Source organism: Falco punctatus (assembly GCF_963210335.1).
Source record: "Falco punctatus genome assembly, chromosome: 3".
NCBI lineage: Eukaryota > Metazoa > Chordata > Aves > Falconiformes > Falconidae > Falco > Falco punctatus.
The window spans coordinates 68570297-68590569 of NC_137582.1; the positions used below are offsets into that span (position 1 = coordinate 68570297).

The window sequence follows — 20273 nt, forward strand, 5'->3', positions numbered from 1 at the left end:
CTGTTGTTTAGGTCACACTTAAAAAGTGCTAATAAAGAAGGGCTTGCATAAGTAAATTCTCACATATGTAGGATAATCTGTGGGCTCAACAACATTTTCAAGGTTCTACCTGTCATAGGAGTCTTATGTGAAGCCCAGGGTATCTGCAGCACTGCCCTTCCTCAAGAGGAACTAAACTGTACCATACCGTACTAGAGATGCTCAACTCTTGCTAGGTCAGTGGTCTCAAAAACACAATTTCAAAAACTCTATTTATGATAAATTTAAAAATATTTCAGTAAGATATAGGAAAACCAGTTTCTTTTTGGAGGATTCTGGGAGCTGTATTTATTGGAAATTGTACTGTCTGTATGAAAAATACAGTTGCTTTTTATATTTAGGTGGAGTTTTTAAATGAAACTAAATGAAGTTTAATGGCTTATAACATTGCATGAATTTGTCAAAACTGATCAGCTGGATTGCTACACAATGAATACTGAAAATGTTCTGGTTTTTAGGCTTATAATAGCCTACAGCCATTCAAAAGTCAAAATGTTATTTGATGATTTCAGAATGTTAATGAAATTATTATTAATAGCACATATATTAATCTTAATGATATATGTAAATACGGGCAAATGTAAACCTCTGTTAACACCAACAAGATTATTCTACTGCTGAAAGTAAACCTGGGGTTAAATTTTGGTGATCAAGCATAAACCAGTCTGCTCTAAATGCATCAATAAAAAAAAATCTGTTGAAGTTTAAAATTGGGTACAGGCTCAAGAGATTTGGAGTGTTAGTACAAAAAATTTTTGAAAAGGAAAGGATGATTGTATTTGTTTTTAAATTAGCAGAAAATAGTAACAGACACTGTGATTAAGTAAAACAATGCAAAAGACTTTGCTTAGTTAATAAATGAATATGTGTGGGGTTCTTTCTGGGGCAAGGGAAGGAGCATATATCATTGTCCACTGTGGATTCGTTTGGGTAATAAGTAGATCTGGCTGGCATGATTTTTGTTTCTATGCTTTCTGTTCTTTAAGTTAAAACAGTCTTTCTCCTGTAAAATGCATGTAATTATTTTTTTTTTCTATTTGGTGGTGTTAATGAAGCCATATTATGGCTTTCATGGTTGCTTTATTTAATGCCAGGATATTTTTTTTAGGAAGGCAGCAGGTTTACGTCTAGGGACTGTAGAAATTTTTTGTCTTTAGTTACATGTAGCAAACGGCATGATACATATTTTATTGCAATATCTATCTTTGAAAAGGTAAATTTTGCTAGTAGGATATGATCTCTATCTTGCAATGTGAAAAGGAGAGGGTGAACTCTATTATATAGGAGAATTTCATGGCATTTTACCTGTTGAGGGCCCTGTAGAGCCAGAAGTATAGTACAGTGACTTGACTAAGTGACAGACAGTAGCAGCCGTGGTGTCACTGTGCATTATCACCTCATGCTAGCTGGAAGCACTCCCTGAAGCCGATCTAGGTTGTATAGTCCTAGATGAGGTCTTCATGGGTGCTGACCATAAAAAGTTCATCAAAGTAATGAGGCGAGGCGAGAGCTTGGCGCTCATGGGCAGAGCTCAGCACCAAGGAGTGTGAACCGGCTCCAGCTGTGACAATAAAACAGCAGGTGGCTGCTGTCATTAGGGGTGGCAGATGAGGCAGGGGACTAACATTCAGCCCACAAAACTCTCATTTGTTAGCCATCGCCACTGTACCATGCAAAATAGCTTCCATCTCAGTCAATTTTACTTTGCAAAATATTACACAGTCGCCATAAGAAAATTAGAGCCTTGGGTTTACAGGTTCCTTGGATCTTATTATCAGAAAACTCCGCACTCTCAGGTTATGTGGAAAATTGGACTTTTTTCTACCTTTTCGAGGATCTTTACAGTAATTTTATAATAGGATGTTTCCACCCAGGCATGTGTTTATTGGTTAATATTTTGGACTCTTTTGTTTGTAACTCTTTATAAAATCAATTCCATTCATGCATTTGGCTATGTGTTGCAAAAAACTTTGCCTGCTATTCAGTACTATAAAAGTTGCACACTGGTCAGACTATTTCTCTCTCTATGTCCAGGTACTCTGGACATTTAATGCCATCAATAATGGTTTTGGGGGTTCTACTAATCTGTGAAATTGTAAAGAAATGTAACAGCCCTTTGATTGTTTTTTTTTTGTTTGCTTGTTTTCTATTTATAACAAATGAGAAGGCATTTTGTATGTATTTGATTTTTGCAGAGCATAATTTAAATTGCCTAAAATTTGAGGCCTTCACTGAAAACCAACCCAGGGCAACTCGGCCCTTCCAAAGTATGGAATGCAGCAAGCCCTATGGCCTGTGTGTCCCATGGGTCAAACAGTGAGGAGCTGCGTTTGCTCCCAAGTGAGAGCCATTTTACTTCCATTGCGTTGCAAAGCTAAGCAGGGTTGCGTGTCAGTGCTTACATGCTCGGTTCCATAGCTGCGAGTGACTGCTGGGAAATACAGTGTTTTCAGGTGGTCATTTGGACACATAGGTGTTTTTGTGCACACATGGCTCAGTTGTGAGTGTATTTAGTAAATTTCAGTGCTTTAACAGGAGTACATTTGTGAAAATCAAAATGTGATGTAATACTGAATTAAATGGAGTACCACCATGTGTGCTGGTACCTGTGTTGTCTTTGCTGTCAGTTCCCCTCCTACTGAAAGTGGACCTGTGAGATCCCATCATTTCATGCTAGCACTTGAGATGGGGGTGTGGTTGCAATCACAGCAGGGATCATAAAAGGAAAAACTCCTCAATTGAAACTTCATTTCAGAAAGACAGAGACTGAAAATATTTTTTCTTTTAAAGAGACGTGGTTTATGTCTCTTTATAGGACCAGGTTGTCGCTTTGTATATAAAACCTGAAGTTCTGTAATTTATCCAGTTGGTCATATACATCAGAAACTTGTTTGGCAAGCTCAGAAAAAGCTGGATTTCTTTTATTGCATCTTTTCAGGTAATTTATCAAGTCTCCTTTCTTTTTTAGATAGTATGCCATAAGCTTTTGTTTGCAACAAAACTGATTTCTCCTTCACTTCTTTGTTCATATGTACGCTCAATGTGTGTATGTAAGTATATCTAGACCCTTGAGATCAAAGATCTTTTTTTCTTAATTCTGTTGGGCACCTATGTAGTTCCCGTCTCTCTCATGCTTGATTTGTGGCCAGTAATGGTCAGAGTTAATCTCAAATGCTGGCTGGGACTAGAATATTCTTTGCCAGAGAACATCTTCTGTTGTGTCACAGATATCATCTTTATGACTGTACTGATTTGTCTGATCTATATTCCTTCAATTTTCCCAGACTGATAACAGTCTTCATACCTAGTGCATGCAGCATCCATATTGGACTGCAAGAACGGCTTTTTTTTTGGTGCAAAACTTCCTTCTGAACTCAGTGAGGTGTTTTATTGCTTTAAGAACAATTATATCTCAGGTGAGTACTCTATTAATCCCTGCAGTCCTGGCTTTGGACTTCTCACTTATGCCTGAAGTGAGTCCTGCTGAACATCAAAGACAAACCTAAGAAACACCAGACTTTGTGCTTGGCAGCTTTAGCGACTAGTAATTCTCCTGCTAAGTCTGTGGCTGAAGTGATGAGAGGTGTTACCATTTGCTCATGGGGCAAGTGAAGTAATGCCATTGTTACCACCTGGAATTCTCATTTGGATGGACTTCCGTGCTGCTCTTAATATCATCTGCACACTGTGTTCAGTGCCATAATTTGAGAGAGTTTTGTAGGTCTGTAGTACTTGCAGAATGCATAAGAGTCCTTCTGGTCTGTATATCATGGTTTCCTCTAATAGTCCTGATACTTTCTTCAACCAGCGTCCCCCTTATTTAGTGGCAGGAGGAGAAAGTTGTTTCAATTCTCAGCTTTTGAGGAGAGTTAGGGATGGCTGGGGTGGGAATAGCTGGAGAGACTTGAGATGCCAGTTGAGACTGAAAATTCTGAGCTTTTATTTTGTTTGATTACTAAGAAGATGTCTACTAACAAACAAAAATAAACATTAATCAAACATACTAGCCAAGTGTTAGGCATACTGTATAGTTGGTCTGATGCCACCGTGTTTAGTGGTTCTTAGTCTATAAGGTAGGAATGGCCAGGCCTGAGAGAGAGCCCTTGGATAAGGACAGCCAGAACCAGGGTGGGTGTTCTCTTTTTCCCCATGTGCTGCAAACGTGTTTATGCGTATACAAGTACCAGATGCATTTTCGTGCACTGAAACTGATCTGATCCAAAGGATTACCTTCCTTTTTCCTTGGCTGGAACCAGTCTGTTCTGATTTGACCAGACTGTTGTTAAAGGTTAATCCATGTGAATGGTACTTCTGATGGTTACAGATTAGGTCCTGCTGTCATCATTTTACTATTTTTATGCAGTTACAGCTACTTTGGCAAACATATATTCTGAAGTATTTTGCTTTCTACCTTAAGTCAAATGGTCTTGTGGAATGCCTGGATGTAAGGCAAAAAAGATATGTTTTACAGCAGAATTTAAGTCTCAGGAATAAACAAATCAACCAGCACTTGCTTTGCTATGTCAAGCAAAGACCTAGGGCAAGATTCTCACTAGTCACACAGAGTCTTAGCTCCAGCCACCATCTATCACCAGCAGCAGTTTCAAATTGTGGGTAAATTGTCAATAAAAATTGTGTATGCCTTCTGAGTGTGTATGACTTCTGAGCAGTTAAGTCATCAGATAGTGACCAATTTATTCATCTCATTCCTTTCTTCGTACCTCGCAACTTTGCAAAAGACCACAGGCACTGTAAGTGCTCAGTTGACTGAGTTATATATGGTGGCACCGTTACTGCAGGCCCTATGTGTTTTCTAGCCTACAATCAACTATCTTTAGATTTGTTTTGATTTTCCTTTAAAGACAAGCAAGATTAGATTCTTTTGATGATGAAGATTTAACTCTCAAGATGGCTCTTCCTGTAGAAGCTCTGCACAAACCTGGTAATTCAGTCTGCCATGCAATTTCAAAAGTGACTTTTTATTCAGGAAGAGCAAAATATTAGAATTAAGTATGTTTGTTTGGTTCTATCCATTCTACTTTTAAGTAGAAACTCAGTGAAACATCCTTATGCTGGGGTAGTCTTACATGCTGTTTCTTGCACTTTCAACATGCATAGACTTCACTCCCTGGAATTGCTAGGAAGCTGTGTACAACCTGTCTGCAGAAAGTCAGATATTTTAGAACTTCTGTCAGGGCACCTAGAGATGTGATTCACCTGATTTTCCCAAAAGGTTGAATCTACTTTGAAGAACTTCCCACTTCAAACATTAGTCTGTTCATCCTGTGATCTCTTCCCAGATGCAAGATGATGGTACGTGGAACTGATGCCTACTGCATCAAATTCTATACTTGAAGTCCTGAGCATGCTGGAAAAAGGGACTGGATCATGAGTAGGGAGACAGGTCAATGTCTGAAGAAAGGGACACAATGGAAAAGGGAAGGACCAGAGTTACAGGAGTGTTTGGTGTACACATTATGAGAAAAGAGAGGACATAAGCAATTTCTTGGTGGCAAGGTTGGTAGGTGCTCTTGGATCACAATGCTTATAGCTGTAAACCTTCATTTATGCTTAAAGTATTCATTTAGCATGACAAGTGTGTTCTCTGGTGGTGACATGTTTCTGGATGTTGATGGTAATCTCTTCTCAGATGCAGGGTACTCCCAACACTGAGCCTAAGGTTGAATTTCAGAATTTAGGCAAAGTGGTTAGTTGTTCTGCATTTTGGTAGACTGAAAGGTTGATAGCAGTGCTACAGAAAGCACATTGTGATTTTTTTTTTTTGTTAGTACTTTGCGCAGCTGTTAGGTTACCAAACACCTGTTAGAGGTGACAGTTACAGATGTTTGATAACCAATGAAAATTAATAGAACATGTGGTTTTTTTAGCTTAGAAGTGATTTGGTAAGGTGTGTTTAGAAATGTAATTACATACTGCTGCTGTCTACCATTATCACTTAACATTCATTAACTCCTCTGAATATTGAAACAAACATTTCTTGTAGCGGTACTAATTTTCTCATATATTTGTAGGGTGATTGCCTGACAGAGTGAACACCTTCTGACTTCAAAGTTTTTGCCACTGTTTAGCTATTTTTAGTTTGCTCATCAAGTAATCGAAATAGAGCCATTTGTTTACTTACAGTTACCAGTTTTTATTGTATCTCCAAATCTAAAAGTTCCCAGTTGCACTCTTAAATTTCCTCTCACCTTTATGTTAATAACAGTTATCACTGTCTGCACTTGGCTTATTCCTGCATCTGCTATTGAAGGGTACTTTTTGTATTTAAAAAAACCCACCACCACAGAACACCCAAACTAATAAAATTCCGAAAATTTCCTGTAGGTAACTTAGAGAAAACCTTTCTGATTTCAGTTACAGAACAAGTAACTTCAGGTGAGGCGCATAATAACAAATAAGTGAATTCCTTCATGGGGGAGGAAATAATGTAAATACTGCCAACGTATTCTTTTTTTGCCACAGTCCTTGCAATGACAAACTAAATTTCTGTCCTGGATGTTTTACATTATAATGTACATCCCTTAAAAGTGGGATGGTGAGAGAACTCAGCAGCTTTGGATGGCAAGATCTCTCCAGGCCAGCTTGAGCAGAGAAGTAGAGGATGTTTTCTGTTTTATTTAGTTTGCTCTGCCTTTGTACCCAGGTCTGTTCTGCCAGAATATGTAAGAGGAGATAATTGTGCCTATTGCTACTACTTTATGGCCATGTGGCTAATAATTCTTTCACACCTTAAGGGATGCAGATTGGTGGCAGTAAGTAACACGAATATGTCGAGGGATGTCTCTCTCTTCTGGTTGATAGATACAGGAATATGCAGGAACAACACAGCTGATTGATTGATAGTGCACAACTCATCCATAATGATCTGTCTGATACAGCAGTAAATTATTCTTGAGATTGATGCAGGTCATTGAACAGTACATTGACAATCCTGTTGTCTGTCATCCTATTCAAAGCAAGTCAGGAACAGTAGCTGCTGTGATACTCAAGTCTACCTTAGGTGTAAGCTGTGTACAGGTGTTCCACTAATATAAGTTGTGGTCTTCTCCATTTATTTATTTTTTAATTGGGTAGCTTGGCTTCGTTGCTAGCTCATTACAAGTAACAGTAAAAATGAGATGAGGTATTTTTAGAAGAGAATGTTGTAGTCTATTGCACCGACAGTTTCATATTGACATAAAATTCATTTTTGAAAATGTTGGGTTTTGAACTTCAGTAACCAAACATCTCCAGGGAAAAGGTGAAAAGTTAATAAATAATTAAGAAACATACCTGATTGTTGCACAAAAAACCAACCCCAAAACCTTCAAACTTAAGGCAGAAAAGCTAGTAATTCTCAGAAATCTGAAAATTATGTTAGTCTTTAGGTTGCATGAATTACCGTGATATTCTTGCCGTGATATTCTGGCTCTTGTCTTGTTCATGATGGCAAAGTTGTCCTCATTTACCTCTTTCAGTTTCTCTTTTCAAGAGAAAAAGTTTGCATTTTCCAGTCTGCCAAGTTGCTCACACTTGAAGATGAAAAGGAAGAAGCCACATATGCCAAACATATGCATTTTACTTTCCAGGTTAATTATGAGTTTTAGTAAGGGTGGAACATAAAATAGCCATACCCTGCTTTAATGCATGGGATCAACAGGGAGTATAAGGCCGTGTGTCACGGTACTCTCAACATTGCAGAAAGGATTATTGTGCATGATTTGTTAAGCTTCTGAAATGTTATGGATTTAATATTACTATTATTTTAACTTAAGAATAACTGAAACTGTTATTTGGAAATAATAAGACCTGCTTCATTAGGCTGCTAAATGAGTCAGCAGAAAACCCCAGCTTTCCTGTGCAGGGTTCTAGGACTTGATGTCCTGTCATAGAGGGCATGAAGTTTTTCAGATATTTGGATGTTTTCCACACTAGACTTCGCCCTGCCAGATATTTACTTGAACCTGACATCTTGTCACAAAGGGCATGAAGCCTTTCAGACTACTGGATATCTTCCACACTGGATTCTGCCCTGCCAGATACTTTCTTTTAAATTGAGTCCCTTGCGCACAGTCATGCAAGAGAGTTATCAGCGCCCCAGTCTGGACCCTTCAGAATCAGAAAACATCCACGAATGATGGACTTGTCTAAATTCTTGGGAAATTCTTCTATTGATGCATGGAAAAAAAAAAAGACTACTTGTTCATAGAAAACCATTGTTTTCTCGGCAGTTCTGCATTTTCCTTCAAGCTCTTGTTCCTGAAGCTGACCTACTGAATACAAAATTCTGAGAGAGAGATGTGATTTGGGTAGCAAATTTTTATATAATTTTGAGACTTTATAAACTTTTTAAGTTTTTTAAGTTCGTATCAACTGTTCATGTACTATTTGACTAAGTGCTGGTTTGAATATATGAAGTTCTACTTTTACGCATAGGGCATGTACAAATCTAAAGTACATGCAAAAATTACATGTACAAGTTTTATTGAACATTCCAAAATACATGTAGGTCATGATATTCCTTGAGACACCGCACTATTTCTTTCTCTTGCTAACCGATACCCGTGTTGGCATGACTCCATGTGAACCACTCATTCAACTACAAACAATTAGGGTGTGCAGTGTATATAAAGACACAGTAAAGAACAAGAACACTTCATTCCGGTAGTAACAATTGAGTCCATGTTGATATCTACTTGCCCAAACATACCGTCCTCTTTCTTGGCATGATCTGTGCAGCTTGCCTTGATTTTCTGGTTCCTTGCCTCAGGTGAAGATAGTAGACAGAAATTTAAGTACAGATCATGGAAAATAAAAACTGATGCAGCCAGAATAATACATTATTTCCTCATATCCTGTGATGGTGTGTAAAAGTTTAAGAGGTCCTTTTTCTTACTATTCCTTGAAGCTGTCAGATTTCCCAGGTGATTTATCCAAAACAGTAAACCATTCTTTCTAACTGCCTGAAACCTATGATAAAACCAAGTACTAAATACTAATAATTTTAAAATAATAGCTCTCTTTTCTGCTTTATGTGGGTTGGGTTTTTTGGGGGGTTCTGTTGTGCTGGGTTTTTTTGTTTTGTTTTGTTTTTTAAAAAGGCTTACAAGGAGCTTTTTAAAACATACTCTGTACTTGGGGCCTGCATGTCATGTAGTAGCTTACCTGTATTCTCAGAGTCAAATTTGTGTATAAAGAGGTTCTGGAAGGTTTAAAGGAGATGTAAAGGATATTGAGAATATGAATAAGGGAGTAGATATTCATTGTTATTCTCCTGGACTTTTCTGTTGTCATTGAACATTGTTGTCTGTAAGATAAATTATCCAAGAGCAGTTGCAGGGAGCAATGTATCCACTGAGAAGTGATTTAAAATTCCTCTTCAGCTGCTGGTTACCTGGTTTGTAGAGTCCCACAAAAATAAATTCTCATGCTGGTCCTCCTCAGTAGTTACGTGCAGTTACGACTGGTCTGTTGACACATCTTCAAGTGACTTTCTGGAGGAGGTAAGATGTAGCTCCTTCCTTGGAACTAGGCCAAGTCTGAGCACTTGGTAAATACTCAGGAAACACTCAGATTTCAGACTTCACGATCCAGAATTCTTGTTTTGGTTTGTGTGTCTGTTTTTTTTAACTTGGCTTTTCACTAACACAGCAATGTACATATTAAAAAGAAAAGAGCAATTATAGATTCAAAACATAATAAAACCTAGAATCTTTTGCCCTCTCAAAACAAGATGCTTCACAGAGGACAATTCTCTTCTTGCAAAGAAAATGAGAGAACAAACAATACATGACAGATTATTCGTATTCCTTGGGTACTGTGATAATAAACATTTTCCATGCTGAAAAGCCTGTATTACACTAGAATAAAAAGTAGAAGTAAAGATTGTCCAGTAGGTTTCTTAATTCCCAGGATTAGAAGTCCTTTTGCTTCTTTTGTACATTAAAATGTGCTTTTATAACTGAAGACAAGTCTGCAGAGGTTCCTAAATCAGTTACTGGCATTCTCAGGGTGAGTCCAAGGTACTGTTTTAAGTCTGCCATGGAATATGAGTGGACATGTTCCTACAAAGCCACAGCACTTCTAAACTGAAAACAGAATATTCTGCAAACTTATTTTGGCAAAGGTGCTCATATATTTATGATTAAAGTTATTTTTATTTATAGTTTATGTGCAAAAAATTGTCCATAGGGAGTGTGGATGCTATTCTAAAGCCCATTGTCATTTTTTAACTTGTCTTTCATTTATCCTGAAGTTTGAACATAGTGTATAACGCAGACAACGTTGCTAGTTTGGAACCAAAGTAGTTGAAAACCACTAGAAAAGTTAAACCAACAGAATGCCACTGAAAGCAAACAAAATCCTCCTGTCTATTCACCTTTTTCCACTGCAAGAGGAGGCTTCTAGGAGCAGCCTTTCTACAGAATGGAGGGAGCTCCCAGTGACCATGACTTGGATGTATAGGCTAAACATTTCTGCCTTGCGAGACCTGACACTCAGAAGAGCAGGTGGCCTGTGACTTGTCTTCATGTGAGTTGGGAATGAGTATGTCCAGATCAGAGTTTGTAAAACTGGTTCCAGGCCTCTGCTCAGGCCTGGTTTGCACATTCTGGAAACAGTAGAGGATAGCAGGTTTAGGTTTTTCCTACTCCCTTTTGATGCGTTTGTGAAACCAGTTAATTTTTAGCATTTGAACATTTCTATTCCCACTAGAATTAAAAAATAAGAAATGAGAAATTCAACGATGTCTAAATTGGTGCTTGCTGCAGCTGATGCAGAGATTCCCTTGGATTTGAAGATATATTAGAGCTATGTATCTTGAAAGCATCACTCCTTAAGTCCTCACTGGTGCCAGCCAGACTTCCCTTAAGATTTATTTGAAAAGACCAAGACTAAGTTATGTCTATTTATTCAGTTCTGGCAGTATATTAGGAATAACTGATTTACCTCAGCAGAGGTAAATAGCATAGATAAAACCAAAATTTTTTTTACTATTAAAACAGCTTAGAAACGTGGAGTTAGAGAATCTACAGAAAACACTTCTAGTGTTTTTGCAAAGCCAGCAAATGCTGTTACCACCTCTCTCTCTCTCTCTCAATCTTTCTCTCTCTCTCTCAATCTTTCTCTCTCTCTCTCTCTCTATCTCTCTCTCTCTCTATCTCTCTCTCTCTCTATCTCTCTCTCTATCTCTCTATCTCTCTCTCTCTTTTTATTTCCTTTTGGGTTTTTGTTTGGTTGTTGGGGTTTTTTTGGGGGGCAAGGGTGTGGGGATGATTGTTCTCAAACTCAGCGTCCAAACTAAGATGTTTAGACTATACCTCAATTCTAAGGAAAAAAAAAAAATCTTTTGTTTCAGTAAGGGTTGTCTCTGTTGGTAAATTTTAATTTTTTTTTAAACCTTGTTCTCAGTTTCTTATGAAAACAGCAACTTAGCTTTTATTTTCAAAGCCTGAATCAGGAAGGTGGGGAGCTGCTCCTGGAGCTATGCAGAGCACTCCAGGCTTGCATGGAGGCATTCAGCACTCCTCAAGTCTTAAGTCTTCAAACGTTACATTAAAAACTTGAAATGTTAGTCGGCGCTGAGACACTTACTGAGTCAGTCCTCATTTTATTTCTGCTGTGTAACAGCAGCAAAATGGTTACTCAGAACCTAGATAAAACAGAGAGGAGGCAGCTAATGTGAGATTAATTGCTTCACATTATTAACAAGGCCTTTGTCTTTGATTTTGCAGAAAGGTATCTGTCTGTACCTCCTGCGGTTGTGCAGTGTAAGAAATGTTCAGCTTTTGTCTGGAAGCTTCAAGTAAACAGGCTGAGAGGGAAAAAAAATAACTTCTGTAGAAATACTGTGTAGCTGGTTGCGATCTTTATATTCCATGTAAATAGCAAAGTATGCCTTTATAACTTCGATTGCTCATTGCCCTTTTCACAGCAATATCTTTGCTTTTATTTTCCTTTTATAGCAGGGGGAGAATGGAGGTTTTTAACAGGAAATACAAGTATTACTAAATTAAAATCTGTTTCGTACCTTTCACAGCTGTGTGGAAATGGTTTGTATTTCTGCCAAAAAGCAAGGGCAGTATGTTTTGAATGCATTGTGCTGTTATTAGAACACAATTTTTTATTTTGTTACAATTATTTTCCTTAGGTACAGTAATTCTGATGACACTTGCATAGTAATGATGGTAATGCTGTGATAGATTATTCACAGTTATAATGATTATGATGCCATACTTATAAATTGCATAAGGAAAAGTATTTAAGATTTTTTTAATGTCTTTTTGTAAAAAATAAGGAAATAGCTATCATTTAAATAAGACAGAATTATATTCTTACACCTTAAGGGATGCACTAGAGAGATTCTCTGTAATAATGTGAAACTGCCCAAAGTAGATCAGACATGGAAAAGCTACGTTAACATATTTGTAAAGGAAAAGTACTGTCTCTTGGCTTTTGTGGCTCTTATACCCCATAGTGCTAGTGTTTTACAGTCCTTCCATTGTCCATTACTGCAAACATGTCCAGATGAATTCAGCGTTTAATGTTAAAAATCTTATAACATGCCAGTTTGATTTGTAGCCCTTCATATCATAGAATGCTAATTAAAATCATATTTTTGCATATGTCATGCCTTTCATGTACATATGCAAATAGAGTCTATTGCCTTTCAGCTATTAGTAATTAACTTTATGAAGGACAGCTGTAATACATAATTAACAAAAATGTTTGCAAGCCCTTTTCACACTGAAAGTTGCAGCAGTAAAATCTTTGCTTATAGAGAGAACCATTTTAGTTTGAAGCTTCAGTCTGATATTTAAATTGTTTGAAGCAGTCACATGATATAATTAAATTGATGTTATGGTTTTATCAGCAAAAGAGTGGCAGTTGATAGGCTTCTATCTGTTTCATTGTGTATGTCACCAAAATGTAATTATATGTGGGTTTTTTAGTAGAAACACTATACCAGGTAGTATATATTTTGTTGCTGCTCTTGATGCTTTGAACAGTTGTCTTGCTGCTTTGAACAATATTCCTGCTCAAAGTGTATTCATGAACATATGCTTCACCTTTTCCATCCTTTTTTTTATAAGGCGATAAAATAACTAAGACTATTGATTTGTTTCCATGTATATCTCTTTAAATAATTAATACTATGAAGTTTGCCTAGACATAAGCAGTGATTAAAGCATCTGATCTTGCTGTATTTTTGTGTTACTCATTAGAAACAATGGAACTACTTACATGAAAAAGGGTTACAGGATGGGCCCATTAGACTTAAATTCAAAATTGTGACTAAAACTGTATTAGTTTATAACATGAGAAAATGTCATTAGGTAAAATAGACTATATTATTAGTATATTGTATAAGATGTTCTAATTTGCAAAGGGAAGCAGAAATAGGTTTACCATTCTTTGACCAGCAAGGTACACTTGTGATTACTTATTCATAACAAAAATAGCCAAGCAATTGCAATCTGAAAAAAAAAAAACCTGGAGTTAAATGGACTCCCAGATTTAAGTCATAGTCTACCAGAGGTTTTTGAAAGTCTGCCCTTAATAAAATACACTCAAGTGCATGCTGAAAACAGAAAAATACTGTATTTAAAGGAAAAAAGTATTAATAAAAAAGTAATCTTCCTGGGTTTTCTCTTTGGTAGGGTGGCGTTTGTAATGAAGAAGCATTTGAATACTCATTTACTGGGCAAGCATGGAGTTGGCACACCCAAAGAAAGGTAAACTACTGTAATATTATTTTTGATTTTACCTTATACAATATCTGTAGACCTTATCTGGAATATTTAGCTTAGCCAAGATGAAGTCACCTGGACTTTTAGATCAGCTCTGACTACAGAGGGAGCTAACATGCTGAAGTGCTCATGTCTGTGGGCATCAACAGGAAAATTACTGTAGAAAGGTGTAGGATTTGCACATTCTTAGACAGTTTTTTTCACAGGTTTTGTGTTTTCTAAAAACTTCCATAGTTGTAACTGTCCCTCCAAGTACAAAATCAAACATTTTTGTTTTGTTTTGTTTTGGTTTTTTGGTTTTTTTTGGGTTTTTGGGGGGGGGGGTTTGGTCTTTCTGGCCTTGATTCCTATAGGTTTCTAAAATGACTTTCCAGGTTTTACATTGATCAATGATGTCAAAGCCACAGAGGAATCAAAATGAAAGTTTCCTCAGTTTTCTTGGGTGAGAACTGAGATCTGATGTTTTGGCTATTTTTAAAATGAATTAGTTTATTTTTTCAGTCTGTGTGTAGTTAATAGTTTTCAAACTTTTTTTGTAAGGAGGTTATTTTTTCTGTGGTTTAAAATTTAGCTGTATTTTAAAAGCTGAATGGGACTGTGTTTACAGATAAACACATTTTGCCTCAGATTTATTGGGCGCATTTTGGCATAGCTGTTGCTATTTCATTGAATTTTGGGGGCAACCAGAAACTTGATGTTTTTTGGATAGTCAAAAGACTGCATGTTCTCTTTCAGTCTGAGTAGGTGGGGGTATCCTACCTGCAGGGTTCATTGGATGAATACTTGATACTGTTTGAAGTGTTACTGCCTTGTAACTCATTCTTCCAGTGTAGGCTTTCATAAACGAAGAATACTTTCTGGTTTTGATGTGAAAGACGGGGAAAATAAATGATAGCTAGGAGTTGTAGGAGAACACTGCAGAACTCTTTCTGGGTCATGTTCATTTCTTGTTAAAGACACTGGAAATGGTAGTCAATTAGACCCTTGCCTCACAAGTTCATCATGCTTAAATCACTGAGTGACCTAAGAGTAGAGTTTTAAATTAGCAGATCATATACACCTTATGTTTGACTAAGCACCTATTTAAGTGGTGCTTATATTTTTAATGAGATTTCCTCTACAAAGTGCTTAACCAGAATTTCCCTAACACACGGTTATTTAAAGAGTTTGGAGATCCTCTGTGTCATCTAAAATACAGAATGATGCATTGTAACAATTACCGTTTCATCAAAGCAGATATCATATTAAAGTTTATGCTGGTTATCTTTTGTCATAGTGCAACAGTTACAAAAAATGTTTTGCTCTGGTGGCTTATTTTGTAACTGGAAGCATTCAATACCAATATGTTCTTTTATAAGGGGGTACTTAATGTATAATCATCATAAATACAACATAGATATAACTTGCATTACCCTAGTGAATATGCGCGCAATGAAGGAAACATACAATAGATTTCCAAATATAGTATCTTAGCCTGAGAGGCATATTTTTAGCGATCATCATGTTGAAATGAATTCCTAAACAAGCAGGATGCTATAAACTAAATCGGTTGTTGCTGGCTTTTGTTTACGTGTTTCTTCTGAAAGCCTTCTGGCTGTTCCCATTTTCCCCATTTCTTCCCACGTTCTTCGAAGACCTTCTAGCTGGCCTGCCAGCGTGGTGCAAGGAGGAGGGGGGGTCCCTCCCCTGCTGCCCCTCTGCGAGGTGGCAGGTTCACAGCCCTTGCAGCCCTAGCTGCCGGAGGAGCAGAGAACCCAGCTAAGGCCTGCAACCTCCCTGCCCCATCTGCTAGCACAGGCTGTTGCAGCTTTACCCCCAGGCCAGCATAAACAAATGATATTTGAGTGACTTCATACTCTCTTCTTTTGAAATTTCTTCATCTGTCTTTTGAGTATTTCTTATCTACAATACTTTTTTGGCTGGCACCAGCTTAATGTAGAGAAGCATCAAATAGCAGTGGCAGAGCTACAACAATAATATAATTTTCTAGTAGCAGTCCCTCACTGGTGATGGTAGACGTTTCAGCCATGTGATCTACTGCAGTAAATATCAAACCACCGTTGCTTTCCTTTCCACCTTTCCCTTCCTATTATGAGAGAGTTTGATGCCTTTTAATACCTTTAGGAACCAAAAAATCCTTCTTCAGCATGTTAAACCATCACTTTGGGTACAAACATATTATAAATTAAGTTACGTAGTTTTCTTACCTATTTAAAACATTAATGCCTTGATTATAATTTTGCAAGCTTGCTATTTTTTAATTTCTCTAGGACAATATAATTAGTTTATTCTTTATGTTTTGAATTTTATTCTGCCCTCTGATACATTGCATATTATAGCAAATATTAATAGAAGCTAGCTAAATAGGCTGTGACAATTAAATTAATAATGCATTTTATTTGCAAGTGTTTAGTCTTCATGGTTTGACTGATATATGCAAAGATGGTAATTTATTAAAAGTAAATTCATGTAATTGTACTACAGAATTTGATGGACCAAAAAAAGTTGTCAGCATGACTATCATCATGAACAGAAAATTGAAACAAGTTCAAAAGGGTGCCTGAAAAAAATAGTTATAACCCATACACCCTGAGAAATTGGTGCCCTTTTAACAAACTTCTGAGGAAGAAATTTCTGGTGACAAACACTGAGGTAGTTCTGAGAGGGAGAGGCAAAATACAGTTTAGTAAACAGTACTGAACTAGTGCATCTTGCTCTCTCTAGCTTTCCATAAGCCATAACCATTGCTTTTTTGTATGCATAAAAGGGAGGTATTACGGAGGCTGTGGAAGTGTTTGTGTGTGCAGATAGAGATAATAAGTATAATTCATTATAAGATTGCTACTAAAACATCTTTTGATTTGAGTTTTTTCTTTTTTTGGTGGGGGGGAAGACAAAATTGATTTAAGGGGGAAATTCTGTGCAGTTGAAAATCATAGAAGTATAAAAAAATAGCCTTGTAGTAAAATGTCTGCACATTTCAGACACAAAAAACCCCTACTGCCTAGTCCATTATGATCATTACCATTTAACAGCTAACTCAAAAGTGGAGTGTTTTAACACAAAAATTCCTCTAAGGTATTTTTTCCTGTTGGAACTGTGATACTGATTTATTGTCAACTTGAATGTGTCTCAAAACTGGCGTGTTATCTTCTAAGTCCAAGGCCAGTACATATTTGGTACTTCAGTGTCAGTAATCTTCATGGGACCTATAACTATGTCTTATTGGCAGGATAAATCTTTGACTACACCTTTATTGTGTTGAGGAGACAATGTGGTTGAGGACAAGGTGAATGCGTCAATGGTATTAATGGCGCAAAGTTCTAATTTCTGTTACATCGTTATGATACTTAGGTGTAAATTGTGGCAAAACACAGAGCAATCAATATTTCACTACTGAGTATAAGATATATGGATACACACACGTAAAAGCATGAGCAAGAAAATAAAAATAAAATCACTAAATCATTCACCAGTGAGATTGGATGTTGCCACTATTAAGCACAACTCTGGATTTGAGAATTTTTCGTATGAAAAATACATTTAGTTATTCTTCAGAGACTGTTTTTTTTCAGGACACCATTAGTACACTACAACATGCATTTTGTAGTATATAAGACTTTGTTAACTAGAATTCTATCTGAAACATCTGTTTAAACTATTCTTTATATAAGTTTAGCACAGAAAGGCCTTTACAGACAGTTGTTCAATTACCTCATCTTCCTTATGAATTTTAAATGATGAGTTGCCTCTGAAGTAAATTTTTGCATATGAGAATCCCATTGAGTCAAATAAGATCATTCATATATATAAAGTTAGCTGGAGCTCAAAACACTTGCTGAACTGGAATCTGTGTTACAAAACATTTTCTGTAAAGGACATTAGTAGTATGTTTTGTTTTTGTAAGGTGGTTCTGGCATTTTTTCATGTACTTTAAAAATGGGATCAATGTTACAGTGTTAGTAACATCATATGAAGACTATATGATTCACACATGATATTAATTGATTGGAAAAGCTGTGTAATGATTTCAGCTTGACAGCAACAGCTGTAAGTAAATACCTATTACTATGTAACAACAGCCTAAATAGATTTGAGATGCTTTTTCAAATAATGTTGGAATATAGTGTACTTCTAAAAATTATGTATTTTTTACACAACTGCCTTGAAGTAAAAAGAGGAAATTCCTAGTGCCTGTTGTTCAATGTGCTTGCATAAGCCTGTGTGAATTTTGGAATATCGAATGCTACTTACATGTGTGGTATAAATATCATAAAATATACAAGACTGCATTGTATGTCATTGGAAGGCATTGTTGAGATCTGAAAGAAAAGTAGCCAGGAAAAATGAATGGGGGTTTGATGTTCTGTATACCCTTTAGAAAACTGTTTTGTAATAAATTGCGGTGTCCTGATACTTCAATTTTGAATGTAAAACTAGAAGTGAAAGAAGTCCATCAGTCCAACTGTCTTCTATGTATCAAACTGTTAATCCTTCTTTGGAAACATTTTTCTTTCTTTGAGTAGAGAAATTTCTGATACTATTTTATATACATGTTTTGGATAATACTGCTCTGTACCTGCAAAGTAAAAAGATCCAGTTGATGTACAGCAGTTTCTGGGAAAACAAATGGCAAAAGTCGCAGTGTGATGTGTCATACGTACAAGTTATGATACATCATCTTGTAATAACTTACTTGTGTTCTGAAGGCATGAGTGCTGAAAGTGACTCACAGAAATGCTTCCAGTTAGAGGTACTGGTAGTACGTGTGGCTAGCTACCTGTAACCACCGGAGGGTGATGTGCTGAGTCTTGCCTTCAAGCTTTGTCATCACCTTTTACTTCTTCTTGCAAATAATGTTGCGCTTTTCAGCTGAAACCTAACATTCTTAGTTTAACTGGATAGAAATGAAATAATAACTTAATTGACTGTTTCCTGCATGTGGCTTAAAGGATCGTGGGGAGTTATAGAGTCATTCTTTGGAAAAACCTTAAGGAAGGAAGTTTATCTTTTCCTTGAAGTATTTACTAGTCAGAAGCTTGCAATGAGAGGAGGAGAGTGGAAAGGACTCAACATTTCAGCATTGATTAGGAGCAAAAGTTTTCCTTAAGGCCTACATTAAGCTTTCAGTATTTTTGAGGCTTACTTAATGTTCAAAAGTCGTATTTTCCTGTGGAGTTCAGCTCTTGGCTTGTGGTGTGCTGTTTCAGAGTGTGAGTGTAGGTACAGGCTCCACAGTCACTTGCTGCCTGGCTGCTCTCCTCTGTCGGTGGCTGACCCGAGGAACATGAGGAAGCCATTAGGGTTACCTGAGCTTCTTCAGGTCCTAGAAGTAGATGATGTGCTGAATTCTTACAGCTAGCTTTCCTCTTGGCTTGTCTGTAATGAGTCATATGCGTTTGCTTTGCTACAAAGAAGTGGAAAGAGTAGCCAGCCATTTATACTTCTGAAGACTGTTTTCACAAAGACAAGTGATGAATTCTGCATCTTATCAGAAAGAAAAATAACTGAAGGACTGTAAAAGAATGAAGTTATTTTACTACTACTGATTATTTGTTCTTCCTATCAAATCCTGACAATCTTACAGTTTAGTTAGAAGGAGAGGTGATCTGAAGTAAGTTTATTAAGTTTATTTTAGTTGTCCAGTATGATATGAGATGTTTTGGAAATTTCTGTAGTTAGCAACAGTCTTACTGTTGGGAAGGCTTAGCTGCTATGGATAGAAGATAGAGAGAGTGACTAATGGAATGCACTGCCCAGAGTGAGCACCTCTGGCTAATTTTAAGCATCAACAACAAGATATGAATGATGATCGCATTGTGTTCATAAACAACCAAGTACTGTCTAGAGTCTAGGTTATTAGTTTCATTAGCAAGTGTATGCTGTCTGTGAATCTGTGGAAGACAGTATGGGTAGTTGCTGAAAGCTGCAGGATTTTTCACAGCAGTCTGTTTCCAAGGAAAACACAGTTCGTATAGTTTAGTTGCATGCTATCAGCCAAAAAGTAGTAAGCTGCAAACTGATCCCTCCTTCGGTGCAGTCAGCTGAAAGTAAGTTGTTCCAGTCATATGTACCAGCTTGCTTCTTCCTCTGTGTAAGTCAATGATCAGGCCAAGAGGGTAAGGACTAGGATGGCAATATATCTCTAAATCCCTTTTTACCTGCACAGGATTGGAAGTGAGACCTGTCCAGGCAGTTACACAGAGTATGTTACACTATTTTGAATTTGTACAGTGTTGTATTTTGTGGCATTTATGGATGTAAAATGTTCCATGTCCCAGGTGGTATCATGACTCTTAGCTTTGAGCAGTCTATAAAATACAACACAAATATTTGTTGATTACATTGCAAAGGAAATGGAAACATAATCTCTTGACTGTGCTGGAATGAAATATTTCTATATATTCTGAGGAATCACAAGAATTATTTTGTAGACTTTGGAAGTGAAAGCAGAAATGCTGTGATAAATGCTGTGTATGACTGATG

At 36.9% G+C, this 20273-nt stretch overlaps 1 protein-coding gene across 3 annotated transcripts in view; it reads left to right on the forward strand.

The window, feature by feature from the left end:
* Positions 1-20273, forward strand: part of ZNF407 (zinc finger protein 407) — a 355347-nt gene that overhangs the window by 125738 nt on the left and 209336 nt on the right. For all 3 annotated transcript variants that reach the window (XM_080381215.1, XM_080381213.1, XM_080381214.1), the window contains one exon: positions 13698-13772. In XM_080381215.1, coding sequence (XP_080237341.1) covers positions 13698-13772 — 75 coding nt within the window. The remainder of the gene's footprint in view (positions 1-13697; positions 13773-20273) is intronic.